Raw genomic sequence first — 17,492 nt, 5'->3', positions numbered from 1 at the left:
CTGATGATGCCTCTTATTGGCTGCTCTCTATTTTGTATGCTTTAGTCCCATCCTTTTGTCTGGGGTTGTTTAAACAGAATGCAATTTGCTGACTTATATGGGAAGGTTGAGTCTGTTACATATTTACAGTGAGTGTAATGATTAATTTTTTTCTCTCCCCCACGCAGTCTTAAACAGCCCTCGTTGACAACTCTTCCATTACTTAGAGACAGACTTCTGCCTCCGCCTGCTTGCTTCTATCAATCTTTTCTCATCTTTCAAATGCTCACCCACTAACTGTTTACTCTCCATTTACTGGTTTGCTTTTCCTCACACTTTTTTCCCCCACTTTTCTGACTTCTCCCTCAGAATGAATGACTGAAATAAGCCTCATTTGCAGTTATGACTTGGTGAGTATGAACTTTGTGTGTATATTTAAATGTACAAATTATATAATTATATATTATATAACTGAAAATTAGTAATCAAAGACATTTTTTTCATCATATAGTTGTTACTGAATGGAGCACATTATGGGACAAAGACAGCTCTAGTTTGTAGCTCTTTGCATTGACACCAAACTATCATGTAATTTTGTATTGATTAGATATAAACTGTGCATCAACTTTGCAGGCAACTTAAGCAAACTGTCACTGGAAGTGCATTAATTTTACTTAATCAGTAAAATATCAATCACAGATCATCCAGCAAACAGTCTTGCCAACTCTTTTGGTGAAATGGTTATGAAGACATGTTCAAAATCCTTGTTGAAGACATTTATAAAATGAGTGAAAACTGAATTAAAAACCAAACGCTTCCTGATAGAATTATTGTTTGCCAGTCAAAACATGCAATCATTCTTAAAATCTTTAGAACGTTTAACATTTCATTTCTGTAACAGTAGGTCTATTTGTTATATCTGTACATTAACCATAACACCTTGAATGTGTTTAGGATAGCATGGTATTTCTGTAGATTAGTTAACCTGACTTATCAAAAGGGTCTTTAGTGTTGAGTCACAAAAGCCTTGTTTAAAATGTCCTAAAACTTGATTTCCTGTCACAATTCTGATCACATCCAATTCTCTGTCCAGACTTACTTATTGTTAATTTGAGTGCTGAGATTCAAAACAAAGATTTTCTGAATGCACAAGTATAACTTTCAAAGGGGAATTATCCAGTAAAATATGTATACATAAATAAGAGGGCAAAGTCGAAGGAGACAACAGGGATGAAGGTCTTTTCCTTCTCCTCCTAAATTGCTTTATGGCCCTGTTTTTCAGTGAATGAGAGGGTTAAGGTTCAATGCTCAGTCGAGATAAGTTAAGACCGATACTGGTAGACTATAGGAGATGTGATGTACAAAAGAAAATGATACACACTCAAGTTTACTACTTGAGTTCGAAGCCATATCAATGATTGTGTGTAAAATATTAATTTTAATGGTCTAAAGTCTTACTCCTGACTCAAATCACACTTATCAAACTTTTGTTGAGTGAATGACCCGCATTTTATTATGTTTTATTATGTTTCTTAGAAGCAGTAAAAATCAAGACCAGGAGATGTAAGACAATGGTGGATGATATTCCTTTTATTCTTTGTGGGTGGTGTTATCCCATGAGGGCTCAAATAAAAATGTAGTAAAATGATTTGATTCAATGAGGCCCAACCAGAAGAGGGCAGAATTATTCACGTGTGAAACTTGGCCGCAGTTCAAATGTGTAAGGTTTCGGGACCTGAACATTTCACACACACACACACACACACACACACACACACACACACACACACACACACACACACACACACACACAGTCCTGTTTTTATATTACACAGTGAATACAGTATGTCTGTGTAGTACAGGATTGAATCTGTGTTTATATGAAAACCTATAAGAGGAGAACGTGTTTTACAATCACTTGGTGTAACCTCTATTTCCAACAGCACATTCTTATGGTCTGCACGCGTTGCCAGCTGTGCTGTTTCTGTGGGTCTCACCAGCTGTAACAGCATCTCCATATGGAACAACTCTGGCTTCCAGTGGCGCTGCTGTTATCTGTGGTGGGACACCTCTCGTCAACGGGAATCTCTTGTTTGTGTACATAATGCCTTCTTTTTGCTGTTTTTACAATATGTGCTATTTTTATGCTTATTTCTGGGCAGGTTGCTCTTTGCAATAAAATGAAACTTAAGTCCTGAATATGTCTTTCTGTTTCTTTATTTTACAATCAACTTCATTATTTCTGAATATTAAGCTGGCTGTACCGAGACACACACACACACACACACACACACACACACACACACACACACACACACACACACACACAGTCCTGTTTTTATATTACACATTGAATACAGTATGTCTGTGTAGTACAGTATTCCATCTGTGTTTATATGAAAACAATTAAGAGGAGAACGTGTCTGTATGACTGCCAAATGAAACCTATAATGCTTTCATACTGACATAACAGCACCCCAATTCATAGCTGAGCAAGAGTATAGCATTACATAAGTCATACCAGTGTTAAGAGTGACATGACAAGAGGATTTTTTGGTTGAAATTTTAATGAATTACTGCTTTTAGAAAAGATAAATTACAGAACTTTATTACCTTTGTGCCTGCAACACAAAGGATAAAATCAAAGTCTGACTAAAAATTGTTTTGTGACACTAAATTAAAAAAGGAGCATAAAACTGAAAATAATAAAAAAATAACACATCACACAGTCTAAGAACGGGAACAGAAAATACATGTAGACATCATTGTGACTACATCTGCGTGCAACAATTGGATACAAAAAAGCTACTGGAAGTTTCCCTGATATGGATGAATGAATGGTTTAATTTGATTGTCCAAAAACTCGGTCAAGACATAAGATCAGATAGAAACTTAACATATGTTTATATATTATATATTCATATGAAACACTGTCGTACTGAAACAATGGCAACATGTATATGCAGCATTTTATGCATAGATGTGCTTTTATATTAACAATGATAATATAAATTATTATTATTATTATTATTAATATAATTATAAAAAAATATTTTTAATTTCAGAGTGTAAAAAAATATTTGTGAGAGAATGTTTTGGATATAACTATGAATTGATACATAATTACTTTTCCTACTAATTCATGTAAACCTTTCTGCAGCTGAAGGGTAATAGCTTCCGAACTTAAAGAAACTGTATATGTGTGTGACCATTGGATGTAAGAAATATTGCAAAGAAAGACACAACTGATAACGTGTGGAAGATTGTGAGCACAAACCTACATTAGTAGACACTGGACTTAGGGTCATTGCTGACGCTTTTATTGTGAAATACGTGCACTTCCGGTATCTGCGTACCAGCCTTCTTCAGAGGGATTCGCTGACTGACAGCCGGTTGCTAAGCCAGTTAGCCAACTGCTAAACGGAGTTATCAAGGTTGTACGGTCACAGTTCTGTTGTATTAGACGACACTCGGCTTCATACAGCTACACATTTGTGGTAGAGTGTAGTTGCCTGTCTTACGTGAGCCAACGTCAGCTGAAGTAGGGTCTTCCCTGAATGACTGGCTAGCTAGCAAAGAGGAGGGTGGGGACAAAAAACTTCCAAGACCTCGCCCAGCCGTCGCTTCATTCCAGCAGGCAGCTACTCTTTTGAGCGGCGAGAGAGAGAGAGAGAGAGAGAGAGAGAGAGAGAGAGATATATAAAGAAAGAAAGAACGAAAGAAAGAAAGAACGAAGGAGAGAGGGAGAGCCCCCCACCACCGAACCAGATAATTATCCAACGGGAGACGGACACGGCTGTGTCAACGAAGGGCAGAAATCAGTCATCATGTTCAGAAAGAACTTGAAGAAGGACCCGGAGCTGTTTCAAAACGTGTCGGAGGGGCTGCGGCGGCTGTACCGGACCAAGCTGTTCCCTCTGGAGGACACGTATCGGTTCCACGACTTCCACTCCCCTGCGCTCGAGGATGCCGACTTCGACAACAAGCCCATGGTGCTGCTTGTGGGTCAGTACTCTACCGGGAAGACCACCTTCATCCGGCACCTCATGGAGCAGGACTTCCCCGGTATGCGGATTGGCCCTGAGCCGACAACGGACTCGTTCATCGCGGTAATGCACGGCGAGCAGGACGGGGTGATACCGGGTAACGCGCTGGTGGTCGACCCCAAGAAGCCCTTCCGCAAGCTCAACGCCTTCGGCAACGCGTTTCTTAATAGGTAACGTTAAAGCCAAACCACATTGAGGAGCTTACACTGAACGATGTGAAATGTGTGATACACTAGGATTATAGACCCTGGGCAGTTAGAGCCCTGCAGTTATTTATTAATGCGTGATTGAAAATAATGTCATGCCAATGTCATCATGCCTGTAAAATACAGCTGTGTGTTAAGAGCCAGGTCAAAACAGCCCATCACGTGTGGTTTAAATGGCCTCCCTACGTGTCCATACATGAACCTCCACACAGGTAAATGCATGGTGTTCTGTTTCACTGTGTTCCCAGCAGACGGTGTGAAAGATTCACCTCTTTCATTATCATCCCAAATGCGGGTGTTTAGTGTCAATAGCTATATGGAAGTGTCACTCTGTGTATGGCAAAGCAAGGGCAGGAAGGTGCTTTCCAACATTGACAAGGAAGTCCTTTCACTTTGGGTCAAATCCTGCCTGTTGACATTGCACCTTGCCCTTCTTCAGGTGCTTCTTACTGAAAGCACCTGGCAGAGCCACTCGTGACAGATCCTTTTCTCCCTATGTCTAAGCCGGGCCCCTTGAACAGAGAAATAGTTGAAAGTGTTGCTAGGCAATGGGATGACCTTGTCCTGCCCTCAAATGTAGGTGCTATATGACCCCTTTGGTCATATAAGTGTTACTTCATCAATAGAAGCCGACAAGTCAACTCCCTATTTCCCTACCAGTGTGGAGATGAAATCTTATCACAAAGGTTTAAAGGTTTTTGGTGTGACTGTCTATCTTCTGGCACTGCTGTTTCATTGACTCAGCAGTTGTTTCACTCAGACACTCAGCTCAATGGAGTTTGATCCACGTGCCTGATGATCCGGAGGCTCCCAAAGTTTTTATGAATCAGTTAGGCGTAGTATTCAGCCTGACTTCAAACTCTGATGTAAAAATGTCCTCATGGAAAAACTCTGACTCATGAAGTATTGCACAGATGGGGCATTCAGTAATGAGTACAATATGAAATGGCAGAAATTTGGAAATGATACAAAACATCAAAATAAAAGTGAAACAAACAAATAGTATAGAGAGAACGCAGAGACTAAGGTGAGGCTGCACAAACCGTGTACTATGAGTCATAACCGGTGTTACAATGTTTGGTAAAAAACATCTTAATCCAATCTAGTGTGTGGGGGATTTGTGTGATGACATCTGATGGCTGACATCCAATTGCTGATGGTGTCACTTCCTGTAGAGGATGTGGGTATATCCCCTCTCTTCTCAGTGACTTGTGTGGTGGTGTCACCCTGCACAGGAAAAGCCAGACAAACAGATGGACAAATAACACACAAATGACTAACACACTTTCAAGTTGACACTTTCCCAGTTAGGCAAATGTCTTATGATCTATTGAGCTGGTAAATTAACTTTCTAGTCTTCTGACCACATGTACACAAGTGCAAGTCAATATTCACTCATTCAAATACACATTAATATATTGATGACAGAGGTTGCAGATCACTTCCCTCAATTGTGTGGAGTGTTTGCTTTATCATGCATCAGTGCAAATTTCTGCTAAACAGCATCAGCCAAACTCAGAAAAGTAAAGTATTGCATTTCAGATAACATTTCAAAAGAGTGTGGGGGCGGGGGTGTTGGACCTCACAGGCGACGATTCACCCCATTGCAGTTTATTACAGACTAGAGAGGAAACCAGATAAGATTGTCTGTAAACAAAGGCTCTTGACCATTGTAGCGTCATTTGTCTAACTGTTGGACGCATGCCTGCGATATCATGGGAATTGTGTATCTCTTTGAATTCAGGCTTGCGTGCCCTTCATTGGTTTTGGGGAAAGTTCCCATGATCATACATAACATAATATTTGTATGACAACAGCAGGTGCGTGACCCGTTTGAACAGCTCTGTTTAAGTGTAGTGCCTCATGCATAATTAATCAGTTGTAATGGCATCTAGCCCAGAGCAGACCGACGGTTCAAAAAAAGTCTGTCAAGAACCAGATCTAGTCAAACATTTGGAACTTGGCTGCTTTGGGCCTCAGACTCTGCCAGTTTTCCACTTTCCTTTTGAGGAGGCCAAAAGTGTTTGGATTGGCCTTCAGTTGTTTGTTGACTGAATGTGGGGTATTCATAGAAGTAGATAGATATAGATATCTTAGATCAGATTGTGTTAATTGACCGATTTTGAAATGGAAAAAAAAGCGCCATGTCAGAGGAGCACTCAAGGCCTTGCTCAGCGGGATGGTTCCCAGTGAAGCTCTTTAACCATAGTCATTCAACTTGCAGATTAGCCTTTAACTACCAGCCTTAGATAGGACTCATCCTTCCAATATAATCAGTTATTTATGAAGAGAGTAAACAGAAATCAGTCAGGTGATCCACACACCTACATTTTATTCTTGGATTTGACAAACCTAAAAACTAGTGGCTGGATTTTTTTTTTACCTGCTTTTACATTATTTCTATTTTGAACATCCTGGTTTCATTCATTGTTCCCCATTGGATGTTCACTGATTTGTACTAAATCCTAAATATTTCTGTAAAATGAATTTCAGATAAACTCGCATATTTTTAAGCTTTATGTTCTTTCTAGTCAACATACCACCGCAGTCAGAGAGCCAGTGTGTTTGTTCTCTCTGTAAGCCATTCGTCAGTAAAACTGAGTCAGCAAAGTTTAAGTTCCGCACTGGCCAACACTGTCCCGGTCCGTCCTGTCCTGCACATGGCCTTTTATTCCAGGACACTGACTCTGCACTTTACTCAGCTAGTGAACACACCAAACAAATACCCGTGAGACCACACATGTTGATATATATGATCTATAAATAATGTATTCACACACACAAGATTTTCGAAGAAGCAAAATTGGAAAAATTAAACAATTGTGAACTCCCTGTCCAAATCCCAAGTGCTAGCGGCAGCCGCCCTGTTTCCTCTTCTCTACGGGAAGTTGAGTTTGCGATGTCAGGGAAGGTCATTGGTCAGGAGGTTGGGCAAGAGAGGAAGACCCTCTTTCATAAGCTGGAGCCAGACCCCCAATCACATGAGAGGTCTGTTGTGGAGTTTTAACCCAGGCCTTCATGCCAGGGCCGCAGCCTCACACAGAAGAGGGGTTTCTCACTTTCGCGAGACATAATTGTACAGCGAAGGATCTCAGCTAGTTCAGGGCCCCGTGCCTGGTAGGGTCCTCTGTTTTTGAGAATTCCAGTTTGAATTCATAGTGCATTTTTTCCTGCTAGCTCTGTCTGGAAAATGTCGGGATAGATAGTTAAATGGAAAAACTAAGCCCAAATTCCAACTGGCTATCTTACGCCATCAGCTATGGGAGGCAATGGAAAAACCTGCATGTTTGTTATCTTTGGCAGCCTCTGTTATTGTAATGTAATAGCTTGCATAGGATCTCTATGCGAGAAGCCCATCTCTCATATTTCTTTGACTTGTTCATTGTCCTTGGATTTTCCTTCTTCCTCCCTACGTGTGGTGTGGGATCGCTGTTAGGGTTTGTGGTGTGTGTGTGTGTGTGTGTGTGTGTGTCTGCCCTCAGTGTGGTTGCAGCAGGAATGTAAAAGCATGGTTCTCCCGGTCTTATGACCCGGTGCCTCTGAGCTCATGTTGTGAGTATCAGTTCAGAATGAGTGAACGGGCAGCAGAGCGAGAACTAGTATTCGGAGCTGTTTGGTGTCTTACAATCACTTTCTTTGTCCTGAGTGAGACACCATGGGTTTAAGCAAAACCACTCATCTCATACTTTAGTGCGTGTGTGTGTGCGTGTGTGTGTGTGTGTGTGTGTGTGTGTGTGTGTACGTGTGTACGTGTGTGTGCGTGCGCGCCTTGGCTCGATTATTGTTGGAGAGCAACACCCCCCTTTTATAGTTCAAACCTAAATGTCCCAGCTTACAGGAGGCCATTGTGTAGTGAATTATGTTGTTTGGGAAATAACTATTCATAACCTATAATGTATTGTACCAGTGCATCACTAACATTCCTACATCAATGGTTACCTCCTACAAGCAAGCCCTCCCCCCAACCCCACACACACACTGTTCGGAAAATTTGAATCATATAGTCGCATGTTTTTTTTACAGAAGAGTTGAGAGCTGAAACTACTATTTAATATATACATTTGTCGACCGACAGCGAATAAATAGGCAACTTTTTTGATAATCAAGTAATAATCTAAATCTTCAGCCTTTTAAAATAAAAGTTGCTGAAAGGTCAATGGTTCCACTTTTTAAAATTTAAGGATTTGGTGCTTTACTTTGTCTTATGTTACGAACTGAATATCATAGTTGTTTTTTTAACCTTGACAAAGCAATCAATTTGAAGACATCCTCCTGGACTTTAGGAAATTGTGACGGACAGCTTTCACTATTGTCTGACATTTTACAGCCCAAATGCTTCATTATAAATAAAGAAATATGTAGCGAGATTAATCAATTATTATCATTACTGTTAGTTGCAGCCCTAGTTTCAAAGTTAAATTAAACACCAGGCATCTGATGTGTGGAAAAAGTCTGGTTTACCTATTATAAAGGCCTACATGTGGACAACTTGAAGGATTTCTTAAAATGGGCTGGTGCAGCTCCCTGAACCCAAACCGGTCCTTCCCTCCCACTGCTACTTTGTGTTCTCGCTGTGTGACTTTACAGCAAAGGTATTCCACTAACGTTGGTGCCAGAGAGCCAGAAGGTTGTGACTGAAAACTCCAGAATGTCTGTTTAATGCCAAGCTTATGTATAAACACTCACCCAACTGTTTTCTTCTTCTTTCATTTCTCCCACCCTCCCTCTCTCCCCCTATCCTCATACTCTTTATTCTCACTTTCTGTTTCCGCTCTCTTTTACTTTCCCTTTCTCCCCTCTGTGCCCTTCACTGTCCCCTCTCTCATTACTGTATGTTCTCGGCAGGTTCATGTGTGCCCAGATGCCTAACCCCGTCCTGGAGAGCATCAGCATCATCGATACTCCTGGAATTCTGTCTGGGGAGAAACAGAGAATAAGCAGAGGTCTGACTGATGAACACACTCACACTTTACTCACTCTCTCACTCACTTAGTCACTAGTACTATCATGGTTTAGCAGAGCCACACCCTCTCTGCTCAAAACCCTCTGAAATACTATAATGACGTACATGCGAAACAAACCCACAGGAAGTCACATGTTCAAATAGAAAAAGAAAAAACCTGCTTTATTGACCAACATACTCTTCCTTTCTTTAAGTCTCTTCCTAGTATTTCTGTTTGGCATGTGCTCTACAGTCAACAGTTAGCAGTTTAGCGTTTAGTCCTGTCAAACCTGTAATTAACTCTCAACACCCTCGGGTCAAATCGTCACAAACAGTTAATGTAAAACAGCATGTCAATAAGCAAGGAGAGGGCACAGAGCACTTTGAAGTTCATTTCCTGTCTCTGTACCTGTAGATTTCTACAGCACCATCCTCTTCCACATCCTGCCCTCATTTTTGTTTTTCTTTCTGTTTTCAGATCGGCCTGTATCTAGGTTTATATAAAAAGATATAATGAGCGTCAGTGATCGAAAACATTTCCTCTCCATTTGCCCTGTGTTGCATCATTTACCACTTGACATCTTTCCCTTGAGTCATTTCCCTATGCACTGTGGAAATAAATCAATGAATACATTTATCTATTTGTCCACATGCTCCAACAATTCTGTGACCTTCAGGCTGTCTTAAGAGTTGCTACATACACAGTTTTTTTGTTTTATTTTTGATGATTCTACAGAACTGAGAACTCGGAAGATAACAGTACAGCTGAACACAGCTTCTGCTTTTTCTACCTGATTTGAGCCCCTTTTAAGAGGAAGCACACATACAAGAGTTTTTGTGTAATTGAGGGAAAGGAAGTGGAGTCAAATGTCAAAAATAGCAGAGAGTTTCTCAAGACTGCTCCCCCTGACCCCTACCTCAGAGCTGATACATAGTCCTTATATTTCCCACAATACACAGTAAACAGTATTTTCGTTATAGCTTCTCCACATGAGGATCTGCTTCTTTTACTCTCTTTTATTAAACTAATAATTATATATCTCTTAGTTTCTGATCCAAAGCTCAAATTATGCAATTACTTTGGTCTTTACTACATTTTTGGGGGTATTTTTTTTTATCATTTACCTACAACTCATAGACAAAACAATTAATCAATTAATAATGAATAATTAACAGGTAAGGAAAATAGTTAGTTGCAGCCCTAATGAGAAGCAGATGAGAGACAGAGTATGGATTGTTGCCAAAGCATTGTAGATAACAAGCAAGCAATTGCAAACATACACACATAAATGAGTGCTGATTTTAAAACAAAGAGTGTCCGTATGAATCAAAAAACTGAATTGTATCGAGGTGACTCCTTTCAAAAACAGGAGCAGACAAAATCCGGCACCTCATAACAGTTTTGTTTCTATCCGTACATACTTGCATTCTAGAGAACAGAACAGACACACACACACACACACACACACACACACACACACACACACACACACACACACACACACACTATCCTCTTAATTGTTTTTATATAAACATGGATACAATACTGTACTACACAGATATACTGTACTCACTGTGTAATATATAAACAGGTGTATGTGCGCACGCGGCTACAGCCAGCTTAATATTTAGAGACAATGAAGTTGTGATTGCATAATGCTTTTTATTCATTTTTGCTGAAGTCAGCATGTAAGTGTCGTTCAGAGCTTGTTCCATAGAGAACTACAGAGTAAAAACTATAACGAAACTGTGATTTTGCAGAACTGGTTGGCGTCTTTCCCACAATAGTTGCTGATGACTTGACATGTGTAATGACCTGTTTTAACAGCATTCAGCCAGTTTAGCAGACATAAAAAATAGATTTGTCAGAAGCTAATTTTAAACTTTTAGATCTTTTGGCCATACCGTACCTCTGTACGTTTTTTGTTTTAAGGAGTAGTTTGACATGCCCAGAGTTGGATCAAAAGATAAATACCGCTCTCATGTCTGTACACTAGATATGAAGCTACTAAAAGAGACAGTTGGCTTTGCTCAGCATTAAAGCTGGAAACAGGCTCAATGCTGACAAAATTAAGTAAAAATAAAGCTCACAAATTAACATTTTATATATTGTTTGCTAACCACGTATAGTTGTTTTTACATGCTTGAATAATCACTCAATAAAACGGTAAATAATTATTTTTTTTGATCGACACCAAATTAATTGGCAACCATTTTGATAATTGATTGTGTCAGCCAGTCAGACTTTTAGCTAATCATTGTTTTACATTATTGTAAACTGAAGGGCCGTTTGTGTTCTGGGAAATTGAGATTATTTTGGGAGGAGTTTCTGTTTCTGAACCAGACTACAGCTGTATCATTCCACTTCTCCGCTCTCTGTCAATGATTGGCACATGATTATAAGTCCAGATTTGTCATGAGCTTACGGGTGTATCCCTGTCCGTCAGTTGTCGATGCTATGTGCTATAAGTAAGTCTACACTTGAGCAGCTGTCTCTCTGTCTGATTCCCTGACCCATGTGTTAAAAACAGACGAGAGAGAGAATGAACAAATGTCCTCAGCGGGCTCCCTCTGGGATCTTGGACTTTAAATATTCCCCTTTTATCCCTCTCTGCTTTCACATGTCGTCATGGGCACAAACAGGCCCATACTTGATGTCGAAGGTGTTTTCCTGCAACCCTCCTCTCTGTCATCTCTTATTTCATTAACTTCTCACTTTTACTTTCACTTTTACTTGCCCACAGTCTCTCATTATAGTTTATAAGTGGGGTATCTCAATCTCTCTCTTTCTCTCCCTCTCACCTTCTCTGCTGTTTTTATCTATATTAGTCTCATTTTGTCTCTTTTGTATACATGTGCTCAGACACAGACAAAAGCCAGCTATGTTGGAATGCATGTGCAGCAGATCTACCGCTGATTGTGCGACAGCCGAGATGAGCTTTTAGAGCAACTGCATTCTTCTCTGATCAGATGACACAGATGTTAATCAGAACCATAAGTCTCTCTTCCTTACTCCCTCTTCTGTCCCTTGAGGCAAAGGAAAGTCTGTTATATGTAATTTTACTTTGTCCTCTCGTTTCTCAAATAACCAGAGAAAGTGAACCGTACATTAGGTTTCTGTACTCCACCTCAGGCTCTGCACTTTTGGGTGTTGTCATCACTGACACAGCATAGCATTTTATCTTAACACTTGAACTTCCTGTCTGTCTCAACTGTTTGCTCTCTTGCTTAATTTTTTTTTGCTTCCATTACTATCAAGCTTGTTTCTTATAAGGCCCACAGCTGAAACCTGTCCCTGATAAGAGTTAATTTAATTCCTAATATATGCTGTAGCTTTCCCAAATGGACTTCAAACTGTCTTTACCTTCATACGCCTCTCCTGCTGTCTCAGTAAAACTAGTTAATAAATAACCTGGAAGAAATGTCCTGACTACTGAAGGCCCTTAACTAAACATTAGTGGATCAACAGGACTTGCAATATGAACTTAAAACTCACAATTACACCTTTTGTGCCGACAATTTATTAACCGATTTGAGCCTTGGCGCTCTTTGTCAGGTTCAACGCTTGTACTTCTCCAAACCAGAATGGTCGGTTTTGTTTGTAAGTTTTGAATGTCACAATAAAACATTTTTAAAGTAAATATTGAAGTATTTGCTTAAAAGGTCTTGTAGGACTCAAAATAATCTGTCCTCACTCTCCATGTGTTACAGTGGTGCAATATTCTTTTTGAAAACTAATGTCAGATGTTGTTTTAATACATAAAAATGCAATGTTATTCTGTCTTTTTCGATTGGGGAAAAGAGCCAGTGAATCGACTGCACACAGCCAGTGACGGGTCATTCAGACCGTAAGATCCCGTCTTTAATCTGCTGGTCTCTCTCCCCAGGCTACGACTTCGCCGCAGTGCTGGAGTGGTTTGCAGAGCGAGTCGACCGCATCATCCTTCTGTTCGACGCTCACAAGCTGGACATCTCAGACGAGTTCTCCGAGGTCATCCGAGCTCTAAAGAACCATGAGGACAAAATGCGCGTGGTGCTGAACAAAGCAGACCAGATCAGCACCCAGCAGCTGATGAGGGTCTATGGAGCTCTGATGTGGTCTTTGGGAAAAATCATCAACACACCTGAGGTGAAAAGCATTCATTTTTCTTTTTTAGCTTATGTGATCCACAGATTTATTTTAAAATGAACGTTTTGATCTCATTCGGTTCTGGGACTGAAACATTGATGTTTCAAGGGAACATTTTGGCTGGTATCTTTGCTCCTCTGGACAGAGGTCACGTGACTTTTACAAGGAAAGAGTCATTTAAAGTGACAGATTTTAAAATGATTTCTGTTAATATTCTCAGTCTGTCATTGTAAAAAAGAAAAAACTTGATATCATGTGACCTAGCTCACCCTATGATTTTTACCTGATTGTTTAGTTAATGTTTGATTTTGGGCCATATTCATTAACCCATCTAAGAAGAACCTTTGGATTATCTTGAGAATTATTCATTGACTTTGAGTGTGTGTTGTATTGTGAAGCAGAGAACACATACATTTTAAAAATCTCGCAGTATGTGTGTTTTTAATAGACAAACATATTTTGCAGATTGCAGTGTCATGGATGTGACTTATTTCATCTTGTGTGGGTGTGTCAGTTAAGTGTAACCTAATGAACAGCAGAGATTAATGGAGGTTGACTTGTGCAAACTTAATTCCAGGTGGTGCGTGTGTACATCGGGTCATTCTGGGCCCAGCCCCTGTTGGTCCCAGACAACAGGAAGTTGTTTGAAGCAGAGGAGCAGGACCTGTTCTTGGACATCCAATCGTTGCCACGTAACGCAGCTCTTCGCAAACTCAATGACCTCATCAAACGAGCCCGCCTCGCCAAGGTCAGTTAGAACAAGACCAAGTCTGAGTGCCAAATTAAACACTTTTTCTTTTTAATTGCTGTCAGTGAGCTGTCATCAGGCTGTCGTCTGTCTGTGCGCTTTCGTCGGCTTAGTAACTGTGACTTTTTTTTTTGCTGCGCAAAGGATTGTGGGTCAGAATAGCAACAAAAAAAAACGTATGCAAAATGCGAACGGATACAGCAGGACATCCTGATATTTCTGAGAAATACTGAATTTGAAAAAACTGTGTATAATTTTATGCCATACTAAATAGTATAATAGTATGAGTATAGGAATGCATGAATGGTTTACAGACATGCTAGTGGCTCCGTTAGCCACAGCCGTGCTTTTAGCTAAAGGATAATTTCATTGAATTCATCCAATAGTTCAGGTCAGAATCAATGTGGTGGACCAACAGAGAGACATTACTTCTCACGCTCCATGCTGCTAGAGTGGCTAAAAAAAACACCTGATTAGTAAGTTGCATCTCGGTCTAAATCATTCTCACATCACTGCCCTCTGTCCTCCAGTCACACAAGATGGGGATGATACAAAAAAAAAAACAGATTTATGCAACTTTGTGTTTTTTCTTCACTAAGCAAAGGAAGAAGTGAGTACAATCTTATGAGTATTTGATAAACCACAAAGGAAGAGGGATTATTTGTTACTTCTGCTAACGGTCTTTATGCATATTTTATACTTTCACCACATTAGAACCGTCCTAAGAAACAGATGAAATACTTTTTTACACAAAAGGTTTGATCAACTCAATATTTTGAGAATTACTTGCCCTTAAAGTTGCATCTTCTCTTTTTTTCCTCTTGAAACATCCAGCATCTATAAATCCTTTTTTTTTAAGTTCAACTGCTGGACACTATATTCTTCATTCAGTCCTTCACTGTGTGTGTTTTCTGTAGATTTCCAATTTCAACATCACGTTTGCATACAGGACCATGATTTGCTTCCAGACTTGTTGTGATGTCACAAAATTGTACAAACACAATCAGATTTAAGGTGAATACATAGAAAGTTTCGTCCTACGGCAGATCAATGTGAAAACAGACTTCTAGTGTCAGACACATGGATCATTCTTCACAGTGAAGCTTAAACATCCAAATAAAATAAAAAATAATCCAAACACTTTTTTGAGTGGAGGGAGAGGCCTCTGATTCAGATGTTAATTTGGGGTCAAATTCATATACAATATATATATATATCCTTAAACCCTAAAACCCAGTTTCAATACTCACTGAAAGTATGTTTGTTCTGTTTCCTTCATGGTGTTTAGGTACAGGCCTATATCATCAGCTCTCTGAAAAAAGACATGCCGGCGATGTTTGGGAAGGAGTCCAAGAAGAAGGAGCTGATAGCCAACCTGGGAGAGATCTACCATAAGATTGAGAAGGAGCACCAGATCTCACCTGGAGATTTCCCAAACCTGGCCAAGATGCAGGTAGGATTAACAACAAGATAAATCCAGACGCCTTCACAATAGACTAATATGCCATCAGTGCCGGCTGGTCTCCTCCAGCATTCATTGAAAAAGCAAAGCAAAAATATTTTGCTGTAATAGATGCATATACCACGAAAATATTTTGTATGTAAATCTAACTGAGTTTCCTGTAAAGGCTGAAGGAAGTTTATTTTGAAAAGACTATATGATAATGAGTGGAAATAGATGCTGGCTTTTGTAGGAAAACACACACAACATAAGGAGTACATTTTTCATGGATTTCATACAAATCGTTGTTTGAGGGTTAGTCAGTGTTACATATTTGATGAAAAAACAACTTCTTCTTGTGCGTGCTACATGGAGGGTTTAGACACAAACGGTTCAGAGTAGAATGACCTTCCAACCTTTACTCTCTTCACATCTTTACCCTTCTTTCCTGCCCTTACCCTCCAGGATGGGCCAGGACGGGATGAGATTTATTTTTCCTGGTTTGTCAGGAAATCCTGCTTCTTGTATGCTACACCCATTGCTAGCCATTGAAGACTGATCTATTTCTATCACCAATTCCTGTTTTCTCTCAACCCTCCATCCCTCCAGGAGCAACTGAATGCCCAGGACTTCACTAAGTTCGCACCACTGAAGCCCAAGCTGCTGGAGGCAGTGGAGGACATGCTGGCCAACGACATTGCCCGTCTTATGGCCATGGTGCGCCAGGAAGAGGCCGCCATGCCCAGCCAGTCCGTCAAGGGTGGAGCTTTTGAGGGAACCATGAGTGGACCCTTTGGCCATGGCTATGGAGAGGGCGCCAGCGAAGGCATCGATGAGCTGGAGTGGGTGGTGGGTCGCGACAAGCCTACATATGATGAGATCTTCTACACCCTTTCTCCCATTAATGGCAAAGTCTCCGGCGCTGCAGCCAAGAAGGAGATGCTGAAGTCCAAGCTGCCCAACACGGTCCTGGGAAAGATCTGGAAGCTAGCAGACGTGGATAAAGATGGCCTCCTTGATGACGAGGAGTTTGCCCTGGCCAACCACCTGATCAAAGTGAAGCTGGAGGGCCACGAGCTGCCGCCCTCGCTCCCTGGACACTTGGTGCCCCCGTCCAAACGCACCTTACCCATGGAAGACTAGAGGAGGAGATGGGAGAGGGCAGCCTGGAGACCAGCCACGTCAACGCTTTGCATCACGTTCAGGACTCTCCAGACAAAAGTCCAACCACAAGCATGAACAGCATCGTCCTCCATCAAGCTGCGAGTCTCCAGGCTTCCTGACACGCCACAAGGAGGTATCGCTGTGATCTTTTTCACCAGAGAGAGACTGGAGGGGATCAGGGGGGAGGTGCGAGGGAGGGCAGGTCCATCTTTGTGCATTAGGGGATAATATTTAGGTATCTATTAGAAATCAATGAGGGGAGGAGAGGGCACATTATCTATTCATGTTCCCATCAGTTCATCATGAGATCATGAACTGAACTGATGGGTAGATGGAGTTTGCATTATGGGCTGAACATGGATTTGTGCATCCTGTGTAAAAGATGTCTTCGAAGCATTCAGTTCATATTATATGTTGATCCAAAGAAATATAGTTTTTTTTTCCATTTGGAGAGTGTAAGAGGAAATCAATCAAAACAGCTGTTATAATTGTTTTATCTATATTTTTGTATTTCCTGACTGTTAACTTTGACTCTTTCCAAATGCTTCCCTTTTTATTATTTTGCCAGATAAATAAAAATGATTACTGTACCATCTGACTTGTGGTAATGTGGATTTTTATTAAATCTTTCTCTGATATACAACATTGATTGTGGTTCATCAGGTCTTTGATTCTCAGAAGAAAGTCTCACTGAAAGAGACACTATTTTAAATTGGGAAAATACTGGTTGTTTGGCTTTAAAGTCTCATTGAGGGTCATGTTAAGGACTGTGTCACCCAGAGGTCATTAAGAGTTTTATTTTGAAATGCTCTAATTTTGACAGTTTGAATATGGTAT

The 17,492-nt window shown here is 40.5% G+C and overlaps 1 protein-coding gene across 1 annotated transcript; it reads left to right on the top strand.

The window, feature by feature from the left end:
* The first annotated feature begins 3,345 nt into the window (after nucleotides 1-3,345).
* ehd1a (EH-domain containing 1a) lies at nucleotides 3,346-17,253 on the top strand. The gene is made up of 6 exons (XM_068588518.1): nucleotides 3,346-4,195; nucleotides 9,077-9,174; nucleotides 13,061-13,302; nucleotides 13,880-14,050; nucleotides 15,339-15,503; nucleotides 16,101-17,253. The coding sequence occupies exons 1-6, from the start codon at nucleotides 3,807-3,809 to the stop codon at nucleotides 16,632-16,634; spliced, it is 1,599 nt and encodes a 532-aa protein (XP_068444619.1). The 5' UTR covers nucleotides 3,346-3,806; the 3' UTR covers nucleotides 16,635-17,253.
* Nucleotides 17,254-17,492: the final 239 nt, after the last annotated feature.

This window comes from Clinocottus analis, unplaced genomic scaffold (assembly GCF_023055335.1).
Source record: "Clinocottus analis isolate CAN_PGR_092001 unplaced genomic scaffold, fCliAna1.0.p SCAF_10, whole genome shotgun sequence".
Lineage (NCBI taxonomy): Eukaryota > Metazoa > Chordata > Actinopteri > Perciformes > Cottidae > Clinocottus > Clinocottus analis.
Note: the sequence above shows the minus strand (reverse complement) of the source record. Positions and strands in the feature narration are given on the sequence as shown.